Raw genomic sequence first — 16,623 nt, forward strand, 5'->3', positions numbered from 1 at the left:
ACGCGCCCCTTCAAAACAAGAGGAGGCAGTTTGTAACTGTCACGAGGAGAAGAAGGTCCCGCGGGGCGGGGGTTGGCGCTCGAGGGGCTGATGTGTGGCGCCCGCGCGCAGTGAGGGGAGGAAGGGGCAAGGCGTTAAAAAAAAAGTGATGCAATAGCATCACTTGAGAAAGGCTTCTGTGCCTCGTAACTCCATTTTGCTCTCACAATTGCACTTAGCGTTAATATATAGAGGTGTGTTGCTCGCCCCATCCTGCGTTGCAAACCCGTCACGCTCAAATTCCCTGAAGCAGCATTTAATATATATATATTTGTCTCTATGCACATATGCGCCTCCTGAATAAGCGGGAGGAGGGATGTCTTTCACTCTGTAGCCTTAAGAACCCAGGCCCTTTGACAATGAGTTGATGTGTCATGTTGGGGAAGAGGAATATTATTTTTTATAAGAATTTTATAATAATTAGAGGAAATTGTAGCACTCAAAAAATAAAATAAAAGGAACGCCACAGTTTTTTTAGGAATCTGATTTTCTGTCGAAGGAATGTAATCATGAAATCAGTACATTTCTTGTAAATATACTGAGGCAATGTTCAGGGTTTTGTGGGGGCTGTGACAAGGGTGTTCCTGCTTCCTTCCTCATTGTGCTTAAGGAAACCGTTCCAGTCACAATATCATTAATCTTCCTTGCTGCCTTGCATTGTATGTGTTTGTGTGTGAGAGAGACCCATGGAAGCTCAAGCCATTTTCTCAGCCAAATTTCTGAAACCAGTGCCCACCGATTGCAGTGAAGTCAGTTGCTCTACAAGCTTCATCAACTCACCCCTTTGCTTTTAAAATTGGATTTCTGCACCGTGGCAGAGGCAGTTATGCACCTCGGCACTCAGATCAACCATAATTGCATATAGTTCTCGTAATAAGACTTGCTGGATCAGTCCAAAGGCCCAATTAGTCCAGCATCCTGTTCTCCCAGTGGGAAGCAATGTCTATGGGAAGCCTGCAAGCTGGACTTGAATGCTGGTACACAGCACTGGTATCAGAAGTATAATTTGGCCTTTGGTGGATTAATTTATGGTATCCAAGTGGAGGTGACTTGTGCAGGGTTCCATATGAGAAAAGGTATGTGAGTGACTGCTCTCCCAAATAAATGAGCTACTTAGGAATCAGTTTCTTAGTTTTGCCTCCCTGAATAGGTTATAGGGCCTCATGTCTGGGAAAAAGTTCACCTGCCATATTATATTTCAGAGGAATTTGCCATGTGTGCACTTGATAAATAATATATTGCTATGTGGAGATTATTGGCTCTACTCATGTAACCAGGCTAAATGCTTTATCATAGAGCAGGTGGCAGCTTGTTTTTTTTTTAAATTTTAACCCATTTGTCTGCAGTAGGTTCTTTCAGTAATGTTCCTTTTTTATCAGGATGAGACTTGGAAAGGATATAAGTTATATCTGCTGGGTACAGACTACTAAATCACATTTTGACTGGAAAAGCATAATAGTTATTACTAAAATCTTCACAAAAGCATAACCAGGCACTTTAGGTATGATAAGGCTCCTGGAAAGCTCTCAGTGAATACTGATGTACTGTATATAGTGGTGTGTCCTATAGATCACTGGGAGCCAAAATGCAAGTTTATTTCAAGATTCAACTTACAACAAGAGGATTCAAAATTTATTTGCAGTAAAACATGCTGAAATTGTTGATGATGATTGATCATCTGTCACAGAGAAAAATGGGATCATATACTTAATTTTAGTGTTTTGCTAAAGGCTGACAAGAATGAAACAAACTGTGACTCTGATCTGTTTAGAAACCTTTCTTAGCTTTGCCTGAAGCAAATAGAAATTGTAGCTTTTGTGCTGCTTGAACTGATAGGTCACTATGTTTCCTTCTTCTAAAGATTAACTTTATGATGGAATACCTCATTTTGCAGCCATACGAAAAAGCACAATTCTCCATTGTACTGTCCATATTAGTAATATGTTGTTCCTTCATTTTTACACAGCAGGAAGAAATAAAGAATACTGCTGTGTTTCTCTATTTGTGGTGGTGTTCCAGTTCTGTTGTTTTTGCACATTTCTGATTCTGGTGCCTACATAGCATGCAGGCATGCACCTGTAGCTTCATCTAAATGGCATAGGGGTCCAATAGTTGCAAAACTGAAAAATAATGTTAAGGTTCCATTTGTGGGTATATTATGAGAATTATTCTAACAGATTAAAGATCTGGGGGAAATTATAGCTTTGTTCAGACTTGGATGTTTTCCTGTGATGTGTCTGTAAGGGTCTGAGACTGGTGGTGGAACTGATCCTTACCTGTTTGCAATACTACATTCTTTCTCTAAATCTTTATAGTGATGGTCATTTGCTCTGGACCTGAAGCTTTCATTATGAAGCAGTATATTCTGGGATACTATCTGTATATAAGCTTCAGTTACCTGCATCTCCTTGTTATCCAAAACAGTTGCAGTCCCTGATGCCTAACTCATTACATCGAAAATTCCCTCAAGTATGCAGTTTTATTCAATGTTCCTTCCCTGTGTTACTTCTATAACTATAGATCAATCTCAATTACACACTTCACAGGTGTGGTCCAAATAATGACTGTTTGTTTAAGCCCTTTGAGAGTTTAGATCTAAAACATCATAGACATGTGAGGCTAAACCACTACTTCTGACTTACAGATATGAAATACTGAAGAAATATTATAAAGCTTTATTATTTAAACATCTGATTAAATTACAATAATTTAAAATGGCTGGTTGGCTGCCTAGGGAGCTGCTCTGTGGAGTATACAGTGTAGATTTGTGCCATGACAGCACTCTCTTTTGCCTTGGTATGATTATTGCTGTCTTTAGGTGCTATATTGAAATATCTGCCCTCCCTTTCCTTTGTATTGTGCAGTCTCTGTGTATGCTTGGAGTCTGACAGTTGCTGAATCTTCTTGTAGCTCTTGCTGTGGAACCCTACTGAAGTGCCTTCTGTATATATACTGCTGCATGCCATCCCAATATGAGCAGTGCAAGAGTCCAGCTGCTTACCCAGGGTTTGCTTCCTTAGAATGAAAGACAGTGGAGACTGTGGTGTCTTTATGATATATGGTTTAATTACACATATCTACCATTAACACCCCAAAAAGGTATTGTTTCTCCCATAGTCGCAGCCTTGGGTTCAAGTAGAAATCAAGCATGACTCTGTCTCTCAGCTGCCTAGCCTGCTTTCAGCTTCTAGCTCAACTCTGGCATTTGTCTAACTAATAGACAATTGAGGGAGGGGGGACCACCCATTTGACCTCTTCCTTTGTACCCTTAACAACCTATTCTTGACCATTACCAATTAACTTGACTGGCTGTTCCAGCAAAGGAATTCTTTTTGGATCCAGGAATTAGAAGGGACTCAGGCATATAGCTTCCCACCTCTCCCTGCAAAAACTCACGACAGTATGCACAGGATTGTGCTGCTAGTCTGTGAGTATTAGTCAGACTGAATAATTGTGCACCAACAATCAAGTGGTACAATTCCAGGAGCTCTCCCATGTGGATATTTTTAATATATTTGGCTCTGAATTGCATTGCAATCAAATGTGGAGGATAGGGTGGGAGTTGATATATTTCTGTTATAAAGGATTTGGTGCTTTTTTCCAAGGGAAGGCTCTAGAGTGCCTTTATGACAAATGACTAGAATATTTTTAATAACTCTTGAATCATGCAACTGTTTAAATTGCTATATAATTGCATTATGCCCAGGACTGAAACTCAGCAGAGCTTTATACTAATTAGCTGGGAACAGTTTCAGGTACTGCTATTGCTGCCAGCTCAATAGAAAACTGTCTGTTAATTATAGTGAGATCAGCATTCAACCTTTTCTAAGGTACAAACACAAAGTGCAAGTTGTCAAACTAGTTATGGTGTTTCAAAAAATAAAAATAAAACAGTATTTCCAAGAATCACTTGCCCCTAATTCATGTAATACAAACTATTTTGGTAATAATAGAAAATATATTAAAATAAATCCATAGGATGGTTTGATTTTCTGTTTTATGTCTTTGAGGACACAAGCACTGTCGCATGATGCAAGTTACAGAAGCAAAACAATAAAGCTAGAGATACACACAGATAACTGCATCTTTCCTGGATAATTTTAGAATATACAGTGGTACCTCGGGTTACAGATGCTTCAGGTTACAGACACTTCAGGTTACAGACTCTGCTAACCCAGAAATACCATCTCGGGTTAAGAACTTTGCTTCAGGATGAGAACAGAAATCGCATGGTGACAGCAGCGGGAGGCCACATTAGCTAAAGTGGTACCTCAGGTTAAGAACAGTTTCAGGTTAAGAACGGACCCACAGAACAAATTAAGTTCTTAACCCAAGATACCACTGTATATGTTCAATGCTGTTTGAGGGGTGCAGTTTACATAACTAATTTAATTAAATTTTAATAGGAAAAATTAAAGTGCATTAGTACAGAGATGCAGACATATCTATTTTCCTTATAATGGAACAATCCTAATTTACTCATAATCAGTGCAGTATGTGCAAAATATAGTAGTGTCCTATGCTTTCATTCTTTCTGGGTATGAAAGTCTCCAAGTGTAACTGCACTCATTTAGTTCCACTATGCCGGAGAATTTGAACAGTGCACATTCTATCTGAATTCACAGATGCACTTGTGAGAAGCATGGTATTGAAGTGCATTGAAACCTGAAAAAGTGTGAATGGTTGTATATGTTAAGCCACTTCTGTACCAGTTCTTTACATCCTGTCAATGGAGAAGGATTTTATTGGGCATGGCCTTTTCTTGCTCCCCACTCCCAAAAACATTCCAGGCTTGGGGTGATAATATCTCAATATTGCATCTACACTTTAGTTGAAACTGTTAATGAGTTAATTGTTTTCATTCCCAGATATACCTGGCCCTGAATTATTATCTGTAAACTAGTATTTTTTAAATCATATCAATTTCACTTTCAAAAAAAGTTAAGTTTTGCCAGAATCTGGTAATTGCTGTTGGACGCTTTGAAAAGTTTGCCAGCTTTGAAAACTTTCGCTCCTTAAACTTTAAGAGGTTTAAAATCAGTATTTGAATTCTTTAGCTTTAAAGTTAGTAGTAAACAGTGGGAATCAGTATGTTACTTTCAGGCTAATAAATCGTTAGTGGGAGTATGACAATTGTTAAGCAATAATATGTACTATTTGAAGACGTCCTGCTGTCTTCAATGATGATTTTTAGCCACCTGATGAAGTAGGAGCTTAAAAATATGTACTGAAGTTCTCACCCTGGGCCAACAGGGGGATACTGTAGATAGTTTTCACTCAGGTCCACATATGCAGATAAGGGATTGAAAGTGACGTTCAGTGATTGGATAGTTACAGAAAGTTGTTACAGTTGTGTTGTAGTGGAGCTCTATATAAGCAGGCTGGCTGAACCCTTCAGTTCAGTTCTGTTCTGGCCTGTGAATAAACAAGAGCTGTTTGAAGAATCGCGGTGTCGTCTGATATGTTCACCCACAACTTAACAAAATATATACCACACACAAATATATTCTGAAAGAGAAAAAGATATTGAGCAGGAAACAAGAAGTCATGCAGTTAATGGAAGAGAAGATCAGATTTAGAAGAGGAGGGAAGAGAGAAAGTAAAGCTTTAAAAAAAAGTACAAAGAGCTATAAATATCTCAAATGAATAATCATGCATTAACTTTATTTTTTTAGAAGCATTCATAATGGTTCTGAGACAATAGTTAGGTCTATGGAGATAAAATATTATCTCCAAATTTTACCATATGGAGAATACACAGGCTTCTTTATTAGTACAGTTTGTAGTGCCAGATTGGAACACAGCAAAAGGCCAAGCTGGGGAAATCTTACTTTGTGCATCTCTGAACATCTGAGTTATTGGAATGGCTGCCTTCAGTGAACAGCTGTTTCTGCTATTCTACTCACTGTTTCTGCTTCCACAGCTAGTATACCCTCTCAACATTTTCAAAGGCAAAGGGCCCAGTCAGGAGCCTACTCCCAGGTTCAATATTCCTGGGACACCTCTGGATCAGAGACATGCAGCTGTTCTCAGAGCACTGTCCTGTGCTTCTGCTACTCCCCTGCCCCATAACAGGCCTTTGGACCATAAGAAAATAAATTTCTGTCTTCATTTTTAAATCTACCTCTTCTTTCAAACTAACATTAGCAAAAGAGTTCCAACCCCATGGTGATGAATGCATTTATTTGTTTATCAATACATTCCTTATTATCACATATAAAAAGTCACCTTACGCAAGTTCAATTAAAATGGCAACTAAAAATAATCCCAAAGAATACAATTCACAAAACAGAAGCAGCTATGTGTTGACACAATTATTACGGTGCAGTCCTATACAGGTGTACTTGAGTTCCATGGCTGGAATGTGTCATTGAAATGGGATACCTCTTGCTTGTCTGGTTGGAGGATGGACAGATGTGTGGGTGTACAGACCTCCGCGTTTTGAATGGCTATAACTCACTGTAAATCGTATTACTTATTATACCTAGCAGAGATTTATTCAGCCTGCAATCCCCATCTTTGCAGGAAGGGCCGTTGTACAGTGGAGAGCATCTGCTTTGTTTGCAGAAGTTCCGAGATTCAATCCCTGGCTTCTCCAAGAAGAGGTGGGATAAAACACCGCCTGAAATCTTGGAGAGCAACCACCAGTCAGGGTAGACCAGGGCTGGCTCAAGATATTTTAGCATCTGAGGTGAACCACAAAATGACACCCACCTCTCTGCCAGGGAAGAAGATAGGAGTGAAGATTTACATCAGGAACAAGGGAGGCATAAATATCTACATCAGGAACAAGGGTGGGAGGAGATGCTATCAAGGCAGCATGAGAGTGGGTGCTGTAGTTGTTACTGGTATCGCAGCTGCGGCAGTGGTCGGTGTGTTCCTTGGAGGCTGGATCTGCTGTCCCTGTGGATCCTGCCACCTGAGGCGGTCACCTCACCTTGCCTCATGGGTGGGCCATCCCTAGTGTATATTGAGCTAGATGGATCCAATGGTCTGACTAAGGCAGCTCCCTGTGTAACCTACAAGCTGACCTTATGGCTACTCCCATTCAATCTAACTTTTTGTATTTTTTCTTAAATCCTCCTCCACCACCACCCCACTTCCCTGTATAACATATTGCCTGATGAAGTGTTCTGAAGTACTGAAAAGTTTGCAATTCTTTGTGACATTTCTGGCTGCGCCTAGCAAATGTATTGGCCAGCTTTGGATTTTGTATACAGAACTGCAGCCTTATGTATACGCCATACCTTCAAAGTACATTTGAAGCACATTGCCCCCTCAAACAATTCTGGGCACTGTCATTCTTTAAAGAAGAAGAAGAAGAAGAAGAAGAGTTTGGATTTGATATCCCGCCTTTCACTCCCTTTAAGGAGTCTCAAAGCGGCTAACATTCTCCTTTCCCTTCCTCCCCCACAACAAACACTCTGTGAGGTGAGTGGGGCTGAGAGACTTCAGAGAAGTGTGACTGGCCCAAGGTCACCCAGCAGCTGCATGTGGAGGAGCGGAGACGCGAACCCGGTTACCCAGATTACGTGACTACCGCTCTTAACCACTACACCACACTGGTTGCTAGGAATTGTGACTCTCTGAGGAGTAAGCTACAATGCCTACAATTCTTTGAGGGGGGAAAGGTGCTTAAAAATATAATGTGTATGCAGCCACAACCTTCCTGAAGACGGCACTGGAAAGATAATGTTGTTTCTGGTCATAGCAAGCCAGCCAATTCAAAGTCCTGATGGAGAGGAACTAAATTCTGGGTGCAAATAATAGTGTTTTTCTTCCACTCACAGGGTTATAATTCAATATTTTGGCCTTTCTGATTTGTACATACAGTATTTATTCAATCTCTCTTTATTAAATTATCCCCAGACACTAGCTATCAAAGAAGCCTACAGTTGCCACTTTGTCCCATAAATAGTGCATAATCAGAAAGATACTTATTCTGAAGTTTAATTGAGTTCAGTAGGGCGGCCTCCAGTAAGTTTTTAATATTGCAGTTTTAGTAATGCAGAACTAGAACTACTATATACTAAGCTGTAATGATGAGAGTAGACAAATTGCTGCATTGTTTAAGGATGTAGTACACAGTGAAACTACCTTCCAGTGTTTACTTTGTAAGATACTATCAGATTTAGAGTTCTACCCTCTAATTGCTGGTTTTGTTGACTTGTAAATTAACATAGTAGCAAGTGACAGTTAATATTTTGAATGCTATTTTTGAGGCAGCTTTTATAGTCAATGTGATCTATATAGATGACTAGGAGCTGAAAATTACACGCATTTTTGCCAGTTTGGTGTTGTGAAACGTAGGGCGGGTTTGTGGCTGCCAATATATGCTGGGTTTGAAAATGTTTTTTTAGTCTTACAATACTCCTTTTCCTTTCCACAGTAGGCACAATCTAGCCAAAGTAACCATTTTAAAACTTTTACTGAGGTCAGGAACAGTAGACTATCCAACTAAAAGGTCACATTGCAGTGACCAAGCCTTAAAGTTACATTTTAGTTGGCCCTAATAAAGATATTATCTGGTGTAACCTTTCCATTTCTTTTCCTAGTGGACCAACAAAGCAACCTGCCATTTTTGGTGTCATTTCAGTAAGAAAGTAAAGCAGGTGCTTAACTTTCTCCCATTAGAACAAATGGGGCTTAACTTTTATTTGAGTTTACTCAATTGTTTTTTAGAAAACCACATTCATTTTAAATAGAGTTCTCACAAAGCTATAATTGAGTTTAGGAATTCTTTGGAATTTTTCTTTTTTCTTTTAATTATCTTAATTACCTCCCTTACTATTATTAACTATTAACAATACAAAATGCTATATAGAAAAGAAACAAAATCACATAGTGTTAATACTGGCTCGATCAATTTTATTTTTAATAGTCAATCATGAAAGGGACATTTTGAGAACAAAGTAAAATGTTCCCATTTACATTTTATATTTGGCAGCAACATTATTAGGGTGGGAATCACCAGAGGGCACTGTTTCTTTTTCTGAACAGCTGAAAAGGAACCTATGGGCAGGCAGAGGTGGGGGAATTGCTTTATTATTAGTTTTGTGGTATATTTATACCAAGCAGGACTGTTTGACTATCAAGTACAGTACACTGAATCTATCTGGAAACTGGGGTATCTTCTGAAAGATGCCATTTGTGGCCAGCATATAAGCCACATTTAATAACTGGTATGGAACTAGTATGGAAAAAAAGAAATGAGATGCATAGTTACAAATCAACATGATTCTGTATGTCATTTCAGTCATAACTGGTACCTGAGAAAATGCTCATGTAAGTATTTAGTGCATCTGGAATTATAGTAAGGTTCATTAATTTTTCAGAGAACATCAGACTGTACTTCTTCACAGAGCACATTCTCAGAAATTCAGTGCCACAATCTGTAGTGGTTGCCATCTACATTTCCATTTTAAAAGGCAGATTAGACAAATTTATGGAAGCCAAGGCTATGACTTGCTACTAGTTAGGCAATTATATCCTACATCCAGATTCAGAGTCTGTGTGTTGGCCTAGATCTGATCTAGCAGGGCTCTTACGTTCTTCTTGCTGTCAATTGCTTTGTCTTCTGCATACTGACTGGGGTTTCCTTCATCTTTAATTATTTTGCTCATTTTTATTAAACAGTTTTACCATGTCTCTTCAGCTACTCAAGGTACTTTCCTGTCCCTTCAGATATACCTGTTCAGCAGATGGGTCACCTCGGGAGTCAAATGTATACCTCAGATTTCTATTCTGGATAGTCAATAGAAACTTACAGGTGGGTGTATTAAATTATTGTCTAAGAATTGTCATATTGAAACAAAAACTCGTTATCAACAATTAGCTGTAGTGAAAGCCACAAGACACAGAATGTCAACATTAAAAACGGGGGCTGCCAGAAATACAAGATTTCTTGAGCAACTGACAGCTTCAGAGAAGTTGGGTTTTTGTGGGCAGAGATATATTTTATTTTTTGAGGTGTAATTATTTCCAGTGGCATCATTCCCTATGTGTATTCAGAAATGGTTGAGTCCCAAGAGGCCTCTAGCATATGATTTTTCTAAATCAAGTTTTCACAGCTCAGTAGGCACAAGTCATCATTCTAAATAAACTGAATGTAGAGCCAACTTATTTCTGGTTAAACCCTGAAGGATTTGATCATGAAAGTCTGTGTTTTATGGATATGTACTTCAAACATCAAGTGGATATTATAAGGATCAACGAGCAGCTTGGTTGTTCTAAGGGAACATCAAGAAATTTATAAAATGTAGGATTTGTGATAGGAATCTGTAGTTTATTATCCCTTTTACTTGTCATCCATCAAGCCCTGAGGCCAAGGGCAAACAATGTTATTGCACAATGATACAAAGGTCTCTTTATATCATTGTACAATAAGGGGTTTTTTTCTACATTGATCTTTCAAACAAATTCATTTAGGCTGCAGTCCTGTCCATAGTTTCATGGGAATGTCCCATTGAACTTCTGAGTATACGTGCTTAGAGTTGCACCATCAGCCAAACAGGATTGACCATTCATTGAAGAAGGAGTCTATGTCTTGGATCCTAAGAAGTATGAACAGAAAGAAATTTTCAGAAGGAAAGCTCACCCAACCATGCATCCTATGCAGACGATGCCTGGCCAGAGGGTTGGGAACATTCAAACAGTAGAAGTCTCTACAGTGAAGGTTAAAGACAAGCAAAAACAATTTGCTTAATTAGAGCAGGATCATAGTGATGCAGTTCTTCATCACAGTTATTCCAGTGGGGAATGCTTAAACTCAATAGCTCAAAACTCCATCAAAATCAATAGGATTTTTTATTTTTAACACTGATTGGATCATTCCGGTTCATTTTTAGCCCACCTTTTCCAAAATAAAATAAATACATGTAATAAAAATCAAATATACAAACACCATGTCTTAGAACAAAATTGTGTTGCTTCAAGTGGGTGTATTTTTTTATTAAAGTAAATTAAACTAATCATTTGCTATATTAACTCTGGCATCTAGAATACCAGCCAAAGTAGTTATTCCAGGAAACATTCAGAAAAGCTCAGATTTTGACAGATCTCTACTACGGAACAGTAGTTCTACAAATATGGGGCAACCACCAGGAGCATACCATTAGTACAGGATGATACAAACAATAAGATGCTGACAGTTGATCTTAATGTTTATGGTAGTACCAAGACACAAGCGGCTTTTTAATGCCGAAGGCAAGATACTGAATTGTATCCGGAAGGTAACAGGGAACTAGAAGAGGCAGCCCAGACCAATGAATTGGGAAGCTGTGGCCCTCTAGATGTTAAAAGGCTGCAAACCTACAGGCAGATACTGATGATCATTTTAGCACATAATTTGCTACACAGTTGCACCCAAGAGTTGCTTGGTCATCTATGCAGGCTGCAAATGTATTGAATATTGTTGCTCTTCTCAGTTTAGTGGGCCCATCTACGTGTCTGGTGAAGGCGATAATTTCAGAAGCTGTGGAATGGAATTGAAGTAAACTTTGGTCAAGAAGACTCTGGCTCATCATTTAAGCATGCCTGAATGTTTGCTTTAAAGGCAGAAATGTCTGTGTCTGCCTGGACCCTGCTGGATCATGAGAAATGGAAAGCTTGGCAATGCTTTAGACAAGCTGAGATCACAAAGAAGATATAAGGCGTGCTACTCCCCACAGCCAGCAGCACCAGGCTGGCAAGGCTTTAGTCAAGCTGAGATCATGCCCCAGGATGAAGACGACTTGTTGGCAGTTTTGAATGGCCTTCATGAGGTTCCTTGTACCCCAGTAAGGTTCAAGAATATGTTAGTCCAACCAAACAATTAAATAAAAACAAAACACTTGTTCTACAGGAGTTTGCTCCTGATGTCATTTACTAATACAGAAATGAATTTTAGTAAGAAAAGAGTGAACCAGAAGACAGGAAAATGAAGAGGTGCAGAGGGATCAAAAAGAGATTACCTCAGTGCTAGAGCTCACATTGCTTGATTTTATTTTTGTTTTCTAATACATTTTTGCTTGTTGAGGTCTTTGGAGCCCAGCTTGCCTTTTTGCCTTCTCTCGGAGAGAAGGATTTTTTTGTTTTGAGCATGTCCTTCATTCAGCTTTAGAAGCTACTTTCGCAATTTATTCTGAGCTAGTCTTTTGGTGTCTAGACGTCTGGTGCATGCATGGTTTTGACTATATACAGTTTTTATATCATTTTGTTCCTTCCAAAAATCCTTTTAATTTTGGTTTATTCTGTTTATTCCCTTGTGAAGCTCAGACTTTACTGTTCCAATTTAAAACATTTCCCCCTATTTTTACATGAACTTATTTCCCATTGGTACCATTCTGGATCCTATATGCTGGATTCATGTTCTGCAGCTTCTCCTCAGAGCCTACATAAGGCAGTTTCCTAGATTCCTGCTTGGATTGTTAGCTATAAAGCACTTGTTAGCTATAAGGCAATTTTGGATTAGATTGCTATATGGCCAAAAAAAAAAAAAATACTAAGCTTTTAACTAGTTTGGATTGCTGGAAGTTTTAGGAGGATGCAACTTAGGGCTTAGAAATATATGTGTTTTATCAGTAGATGTTAGGTTAATTGGTTTGTATATGGTCTGTATGGGATATCTTTGGGTGAAGAAAAGGCTAAGGAGTAAACCCTAGACAAATCTGGAGTCCCTAATATGGTTGGATGGAGCCTTGCATGCCCCCTTCCAGCTACTCCTGCAGCCAAGCTAGTGCCAAATGTATTGCTCTGTTTTCCTTTGGACCACATCAGCAAGACCGAGAAGGAGGTCTTATCCCAGACTTCCTCAACTTTAGCCCTCCAGATGTTTTTGGCCTACAACTCCCATGATCCCTAGCTAGCAGGACCAGTGGTCAGGGATGATGGGGATTGTAGTCTCAAAACATCTGGAGGGCAAAGGTTGAGGAAGCCTGTCTTATCCCAAACACCTTCCATAAACACTGCCAAGGCTTGCAACCCTGGGAAGTCACTCCAGTGCTGCTAACACAGCAGTTTGACTTGACCCCCAGAGGCTCACTCCATTGTCTCTTGAGACAGATGGATGCCAACAACATATTGTCATCATTTCAGCATGAGCTAAATCTAAAAACTCCCCTGAAATGATGTGGGAGTTCTCTTTTTGCTTTATCTACTGAGCCTTCAACACTGAACTTCAGTACTGGAATCATAACATCATTCTACTTAACAACTGTGGGATTAGGAGAGGCAATGTGGTGTGGTGGTTAGAATGTCAGACTAGGATTTGGAAGACCGGGGTTCAAATCCCTACTTGGCCATGAAGCTCATTGTGTATCCTTGAGCCTGTCACTGCCTCTCAGCCTAACTTACCTCACAGGGTTGTTGCAGGGATGAAATGAGGCAGCACCATGTACAGTAACTTAAGCTCCTTGGAGGAAAAAGGTGGGGTGTAAATGCAATGTAAATAAACAGTGAATGGGAGAGTTGTGATGCAGAACACTTCCCTGAATCCCTGGGACAGGAGTCAGAGGGACAAACTCTGTCATTAGCAGTGGGTCTGATGCCTCCTCAGCTTTTGCTTAAACATCAGGGGCTGCATCTTCGCTGGCCAGTAAACTACCATCCTTTGTTTGCAATTCTTCAAACTTTCCTGCTGTCAAGGGAGGGCCTGAAAAATCATAATTTAGTAAAGTATCATCACGGTTATCCTCCCCAAGACGAAAAAGTTTTTCTTTGTGAAAATCTCTTCATCTAATGAAATAGGGTCAGAATCTTCCATTTCCATTTAAGTGTAAGGCAAATTCTGAGGGAGAAGAATAAAGAATAGTTAGGGGGACTGGAAGGGAACTTCAAAGCATAACATTCAAGTTCAGTCCTCAACTATTCCGTGTATAACTCCTGATAGGAACTTGGGTTTTACAATAACACTTCATTATAATGAGTGGGGTAGCAAGAAAGGCAGGACTTGCATAGCAATGATCCTGGGTAACATAAAAAGCAGTCACAGGAAAGTGACAGTGCCTACAAAACACTCACTCACCCACACTTTGGTCTCCTACCAGTTACTGCCCCGGGGTCACGAGTAGAATTAAAGAACCCATTTTCTAATATAACTGACTTGAAAAATCTGACCACTCATGTGCTTGTAGCCAAAATATTTTGTGCCAAAAATAAATGCAAGTTGGTCAATCTTTAATAGGGCGCTTATGGAACTCTTTGACCCCCCCCCCCAGCTTCAAATAACTAAAAAAAACGTGATGCCATCTTTACGGAAATCGGTACTACCTTTCTATGTACTAATATCACATCTGGGGTTGTTCCTCATTAGCGGAGTAGTTTATGGAAGTAAAGTTTACTACTAAGGCATCAACATGTTTCCTCAAGCGGAGATTTAAAGTTAATTGATGACTCCTCCCGCTGCCTCTCTCGGCGGATGCGAAGGCGTCTCAGTTCTTAAGGTGCAACACACTTTTCCCAAAGTTATTATTATAATCCGCATCCCCATCTAGCCAGAAGGTGCTTTTTAAAAGGAAAAAAAAAATACAGACGAAGGTGAATCCGGAGAGAGGACTTGTTTAGCATGAAGCGCAGCTTGGGGGTGGGGAGAGCACCTCTCCCCCCGCCCCGCACATGGCTCTTCCCCTGCTAAGTTTGGGCTTTTACCTGCAGCTTCCGCTCCCTTCGGAGACTCCTCGCGTACAGCAGCAGGGAGAGCGAGCAAGCCAGCGAGGGCTTCGATCAGCACCAGACCAGGAAGTGGGGAAGGAAGCACCACGGGGGAACCTGGATCGAGGGATCGAGGGGGTTGCCTGGTCGCAAGGGCCCACGTTCCCCTGGAGCTTCTCCCTCCCCTTCCCCAATGGCTTCTCCCGGGGACCCTCCTCTGCCCGAAGGTAAAGGGCGCCTGCTTTGGGATCTGCCTGCTGCGTCTGGGGGGAAAGGCGAGGGGCTGGGCGTCTTTTGTGGCCGGGAGCCTGCGGGAGCCGCCGAGAAGTGGGGCTGGGCTGGGCAGGGGAAGGGAGGCGGGATCCTGGAGTGGCCGCTGGGGCGGGCCGGAGGGCGGACTCGCTGGGTGGACACTGATCCTCCTCCCCTCGCCCCGCTGCGAAGCCACTCCGCTTGCAGCTCAGAGGCGAGAGGCGGAGGCAGCCATAGCTCGAGCCCTTCTCCGCCTCTGGCCTCGCCTTGGTCTTATTCATGCCGCAGATCGCCGACAGGCGCGATGCTGGGTCTTGGTAGCCCCGACTCCCATTGCAGAAAATCACTGCACGCGCAGTGCTGCGTGGAGAGAAAGAGAGCGTGTGTCCGAGGCTTTCCTTCCTCCTGTACTTTTCGTGCACCGGGAGCGATTCTTAAAAAGCCCTTTCTGTAGCACCTCACCCTCAAAGGACTTGATGAATCATTCACTCATGCACGAACGAAATTAAGCCCTGCAGCATCCCTCTGAAGTGCACAAAATTGTTGCAAAAAGTTGCCTTATCCTGTAACTTTTGAGAATTGCTCCCTATATCCTTCAGCAAGAACAAATTTCTACCTGTCCCGAGCGTAATTTAGTTTATAAACGCTTTTCAAGTTAAGTGAGGAAGAGAATGCAGTTGTACAGGTAACACACTTGAGGCACAAGTGACCAGCGCGCGCGCGCGCACACACACACACACACACACACATTTTTTTTAACGGGGAACTTTATTTTAAGCATATGCTGTTGGACAACATAAGGCCTAAAAGGTGTGTCCAGCATTTGCCAAAATCTCTTGAGAAGGTGCCAGAGGCATGCTCTGCGGTGGGAATTTTACAATTTAAGGGCTACTGCAGATACCCACAAAACACACACACAAAAACCCATTAAGGGCAGTGAAGCTACCAAGAGGGCTCTGATCCAAACACCCAAAAGGGTTTGTAGGGAAGGGCAGTCTCTCAGATATCTGGAACCTAACTTGTTTAGAGCACCTTTCATTAATTCTGTAAACAGACTGGCAACCAACGCAGCTGTTTTAGGACAGGGCTTATATGAGTTTGAATGGAAACCACAGCCAATAATTGTAACTGCTGTGTCTGGACTAGCTGAAGTTTTGGAGTCATCCTCAAGGGCAGCCCCACATAGATTGCATTGCAGTAATCCAATCTAGAAGTTAACAGAGCATGGAGTACTGTGGCCTAGTCATCTGTGTCCAGAAGAGGCCAGAAGCTGGGGAACCAAGCAGAGCAGGAAATAGGGCCTGAGTACTCCAAACTACTAAAGCAACACTCAAGCTACAAAACCTGCTTCTTCCAGGAGTGCAACCCCACTATTCAGAACAGCCCACCTCCTGGATGCTTCTTCCCCTGTTTGAGAACCTCATCCGAAAGTATCAGAGTAAAGATAATTCTTGCTCCACTGCTTCTTTTGATACCGCTGAGCTGGAGCTTAGTAGTACACCAGGAAATTAGAGGTGAACTGAGGACTGAAAAAGTATCCAGTACTTCTAGCTTTGAGTGATACTTATCTATTCTTGCTTATCTTTTTCAGGCTGGCTTTCAGAACTTTATAATTAGTTTGATAGGATGATGAGCATGGAATTTCTTTGATCCAAGCTCTCAATCGCTTCAACTTCAAAACGGTTATGCAGTACAAAGGGATGT

The 16,623-nt window shown here is 41.1% G+C and overlaps 1 protein-coding gene and 1 long non-coding RNA gene across 5 annotated transcripts in view; one reads left to right on the forward strand and one right to left on the reverse strand.

The window, feature by feature from the left end:
• Positions 1-62: 62 nt before the first annotated feature.
• Positions 63-16,623, forward strand: part of EDARADD (EDAR associated via death domain) — a 31,872-nt gene continuing 15,311 nt past the window's right edge. For 2 of the 4 annotated variants that reach the window (XM_053382585.1, XM_053382588.1), the window contains exons 1-3: positions 63-233; positions 9,724-9,808; positions 14,671-14,894. In XM_053382585.1, coding sequence (XP_053238560.1) covers positions 14,861-14,894 — 34 coding nt within the window. In that variant the 5' untranslated portion in view covers positions 63-233; positions 9,724-9,808; positions 14,671-14,860. Of the gene's footprint in view, positions 234-477; positions 1,116-9,554; positions 9,809-14,670; positions 14,895-16,623 lie in introns of those variants that run through there. The other 2 variants (XM_053382586.1, XM_053382587.1) reach the window with 2 other exon arrangements.
• On the reverse strand, positions 11,885-14,758 carry LOC128410844 (uncharacterized). The gene is made up of 2 exons (XR_008329616.1): positions 14,665-14,758; positions 11,885-13,804 (listed from the first exon to the last, which is right to left on the reverse strand). It is a non-coding gene; the product is annotated as an uncharacterized LOC128410844 (long non-coding RNA).

The sequence above is a fragment of the Podarcis raffonei genome, chromosome 3 (genome assembly GCF_027172205.1).
Source record: "Podarcis raffonei isolate rPodRaf1 chromosome 3, rPodRaf1.pri, whole genome shotgun sequence".
In the NCBI taxonomy this organism is placed as follows: domain Eukaryota; kingdom Metazoa; phylum Chordata; class Lepidosauria; order Squamata; family Lacertidae; genus Podarcis; species Podarcis raffonei.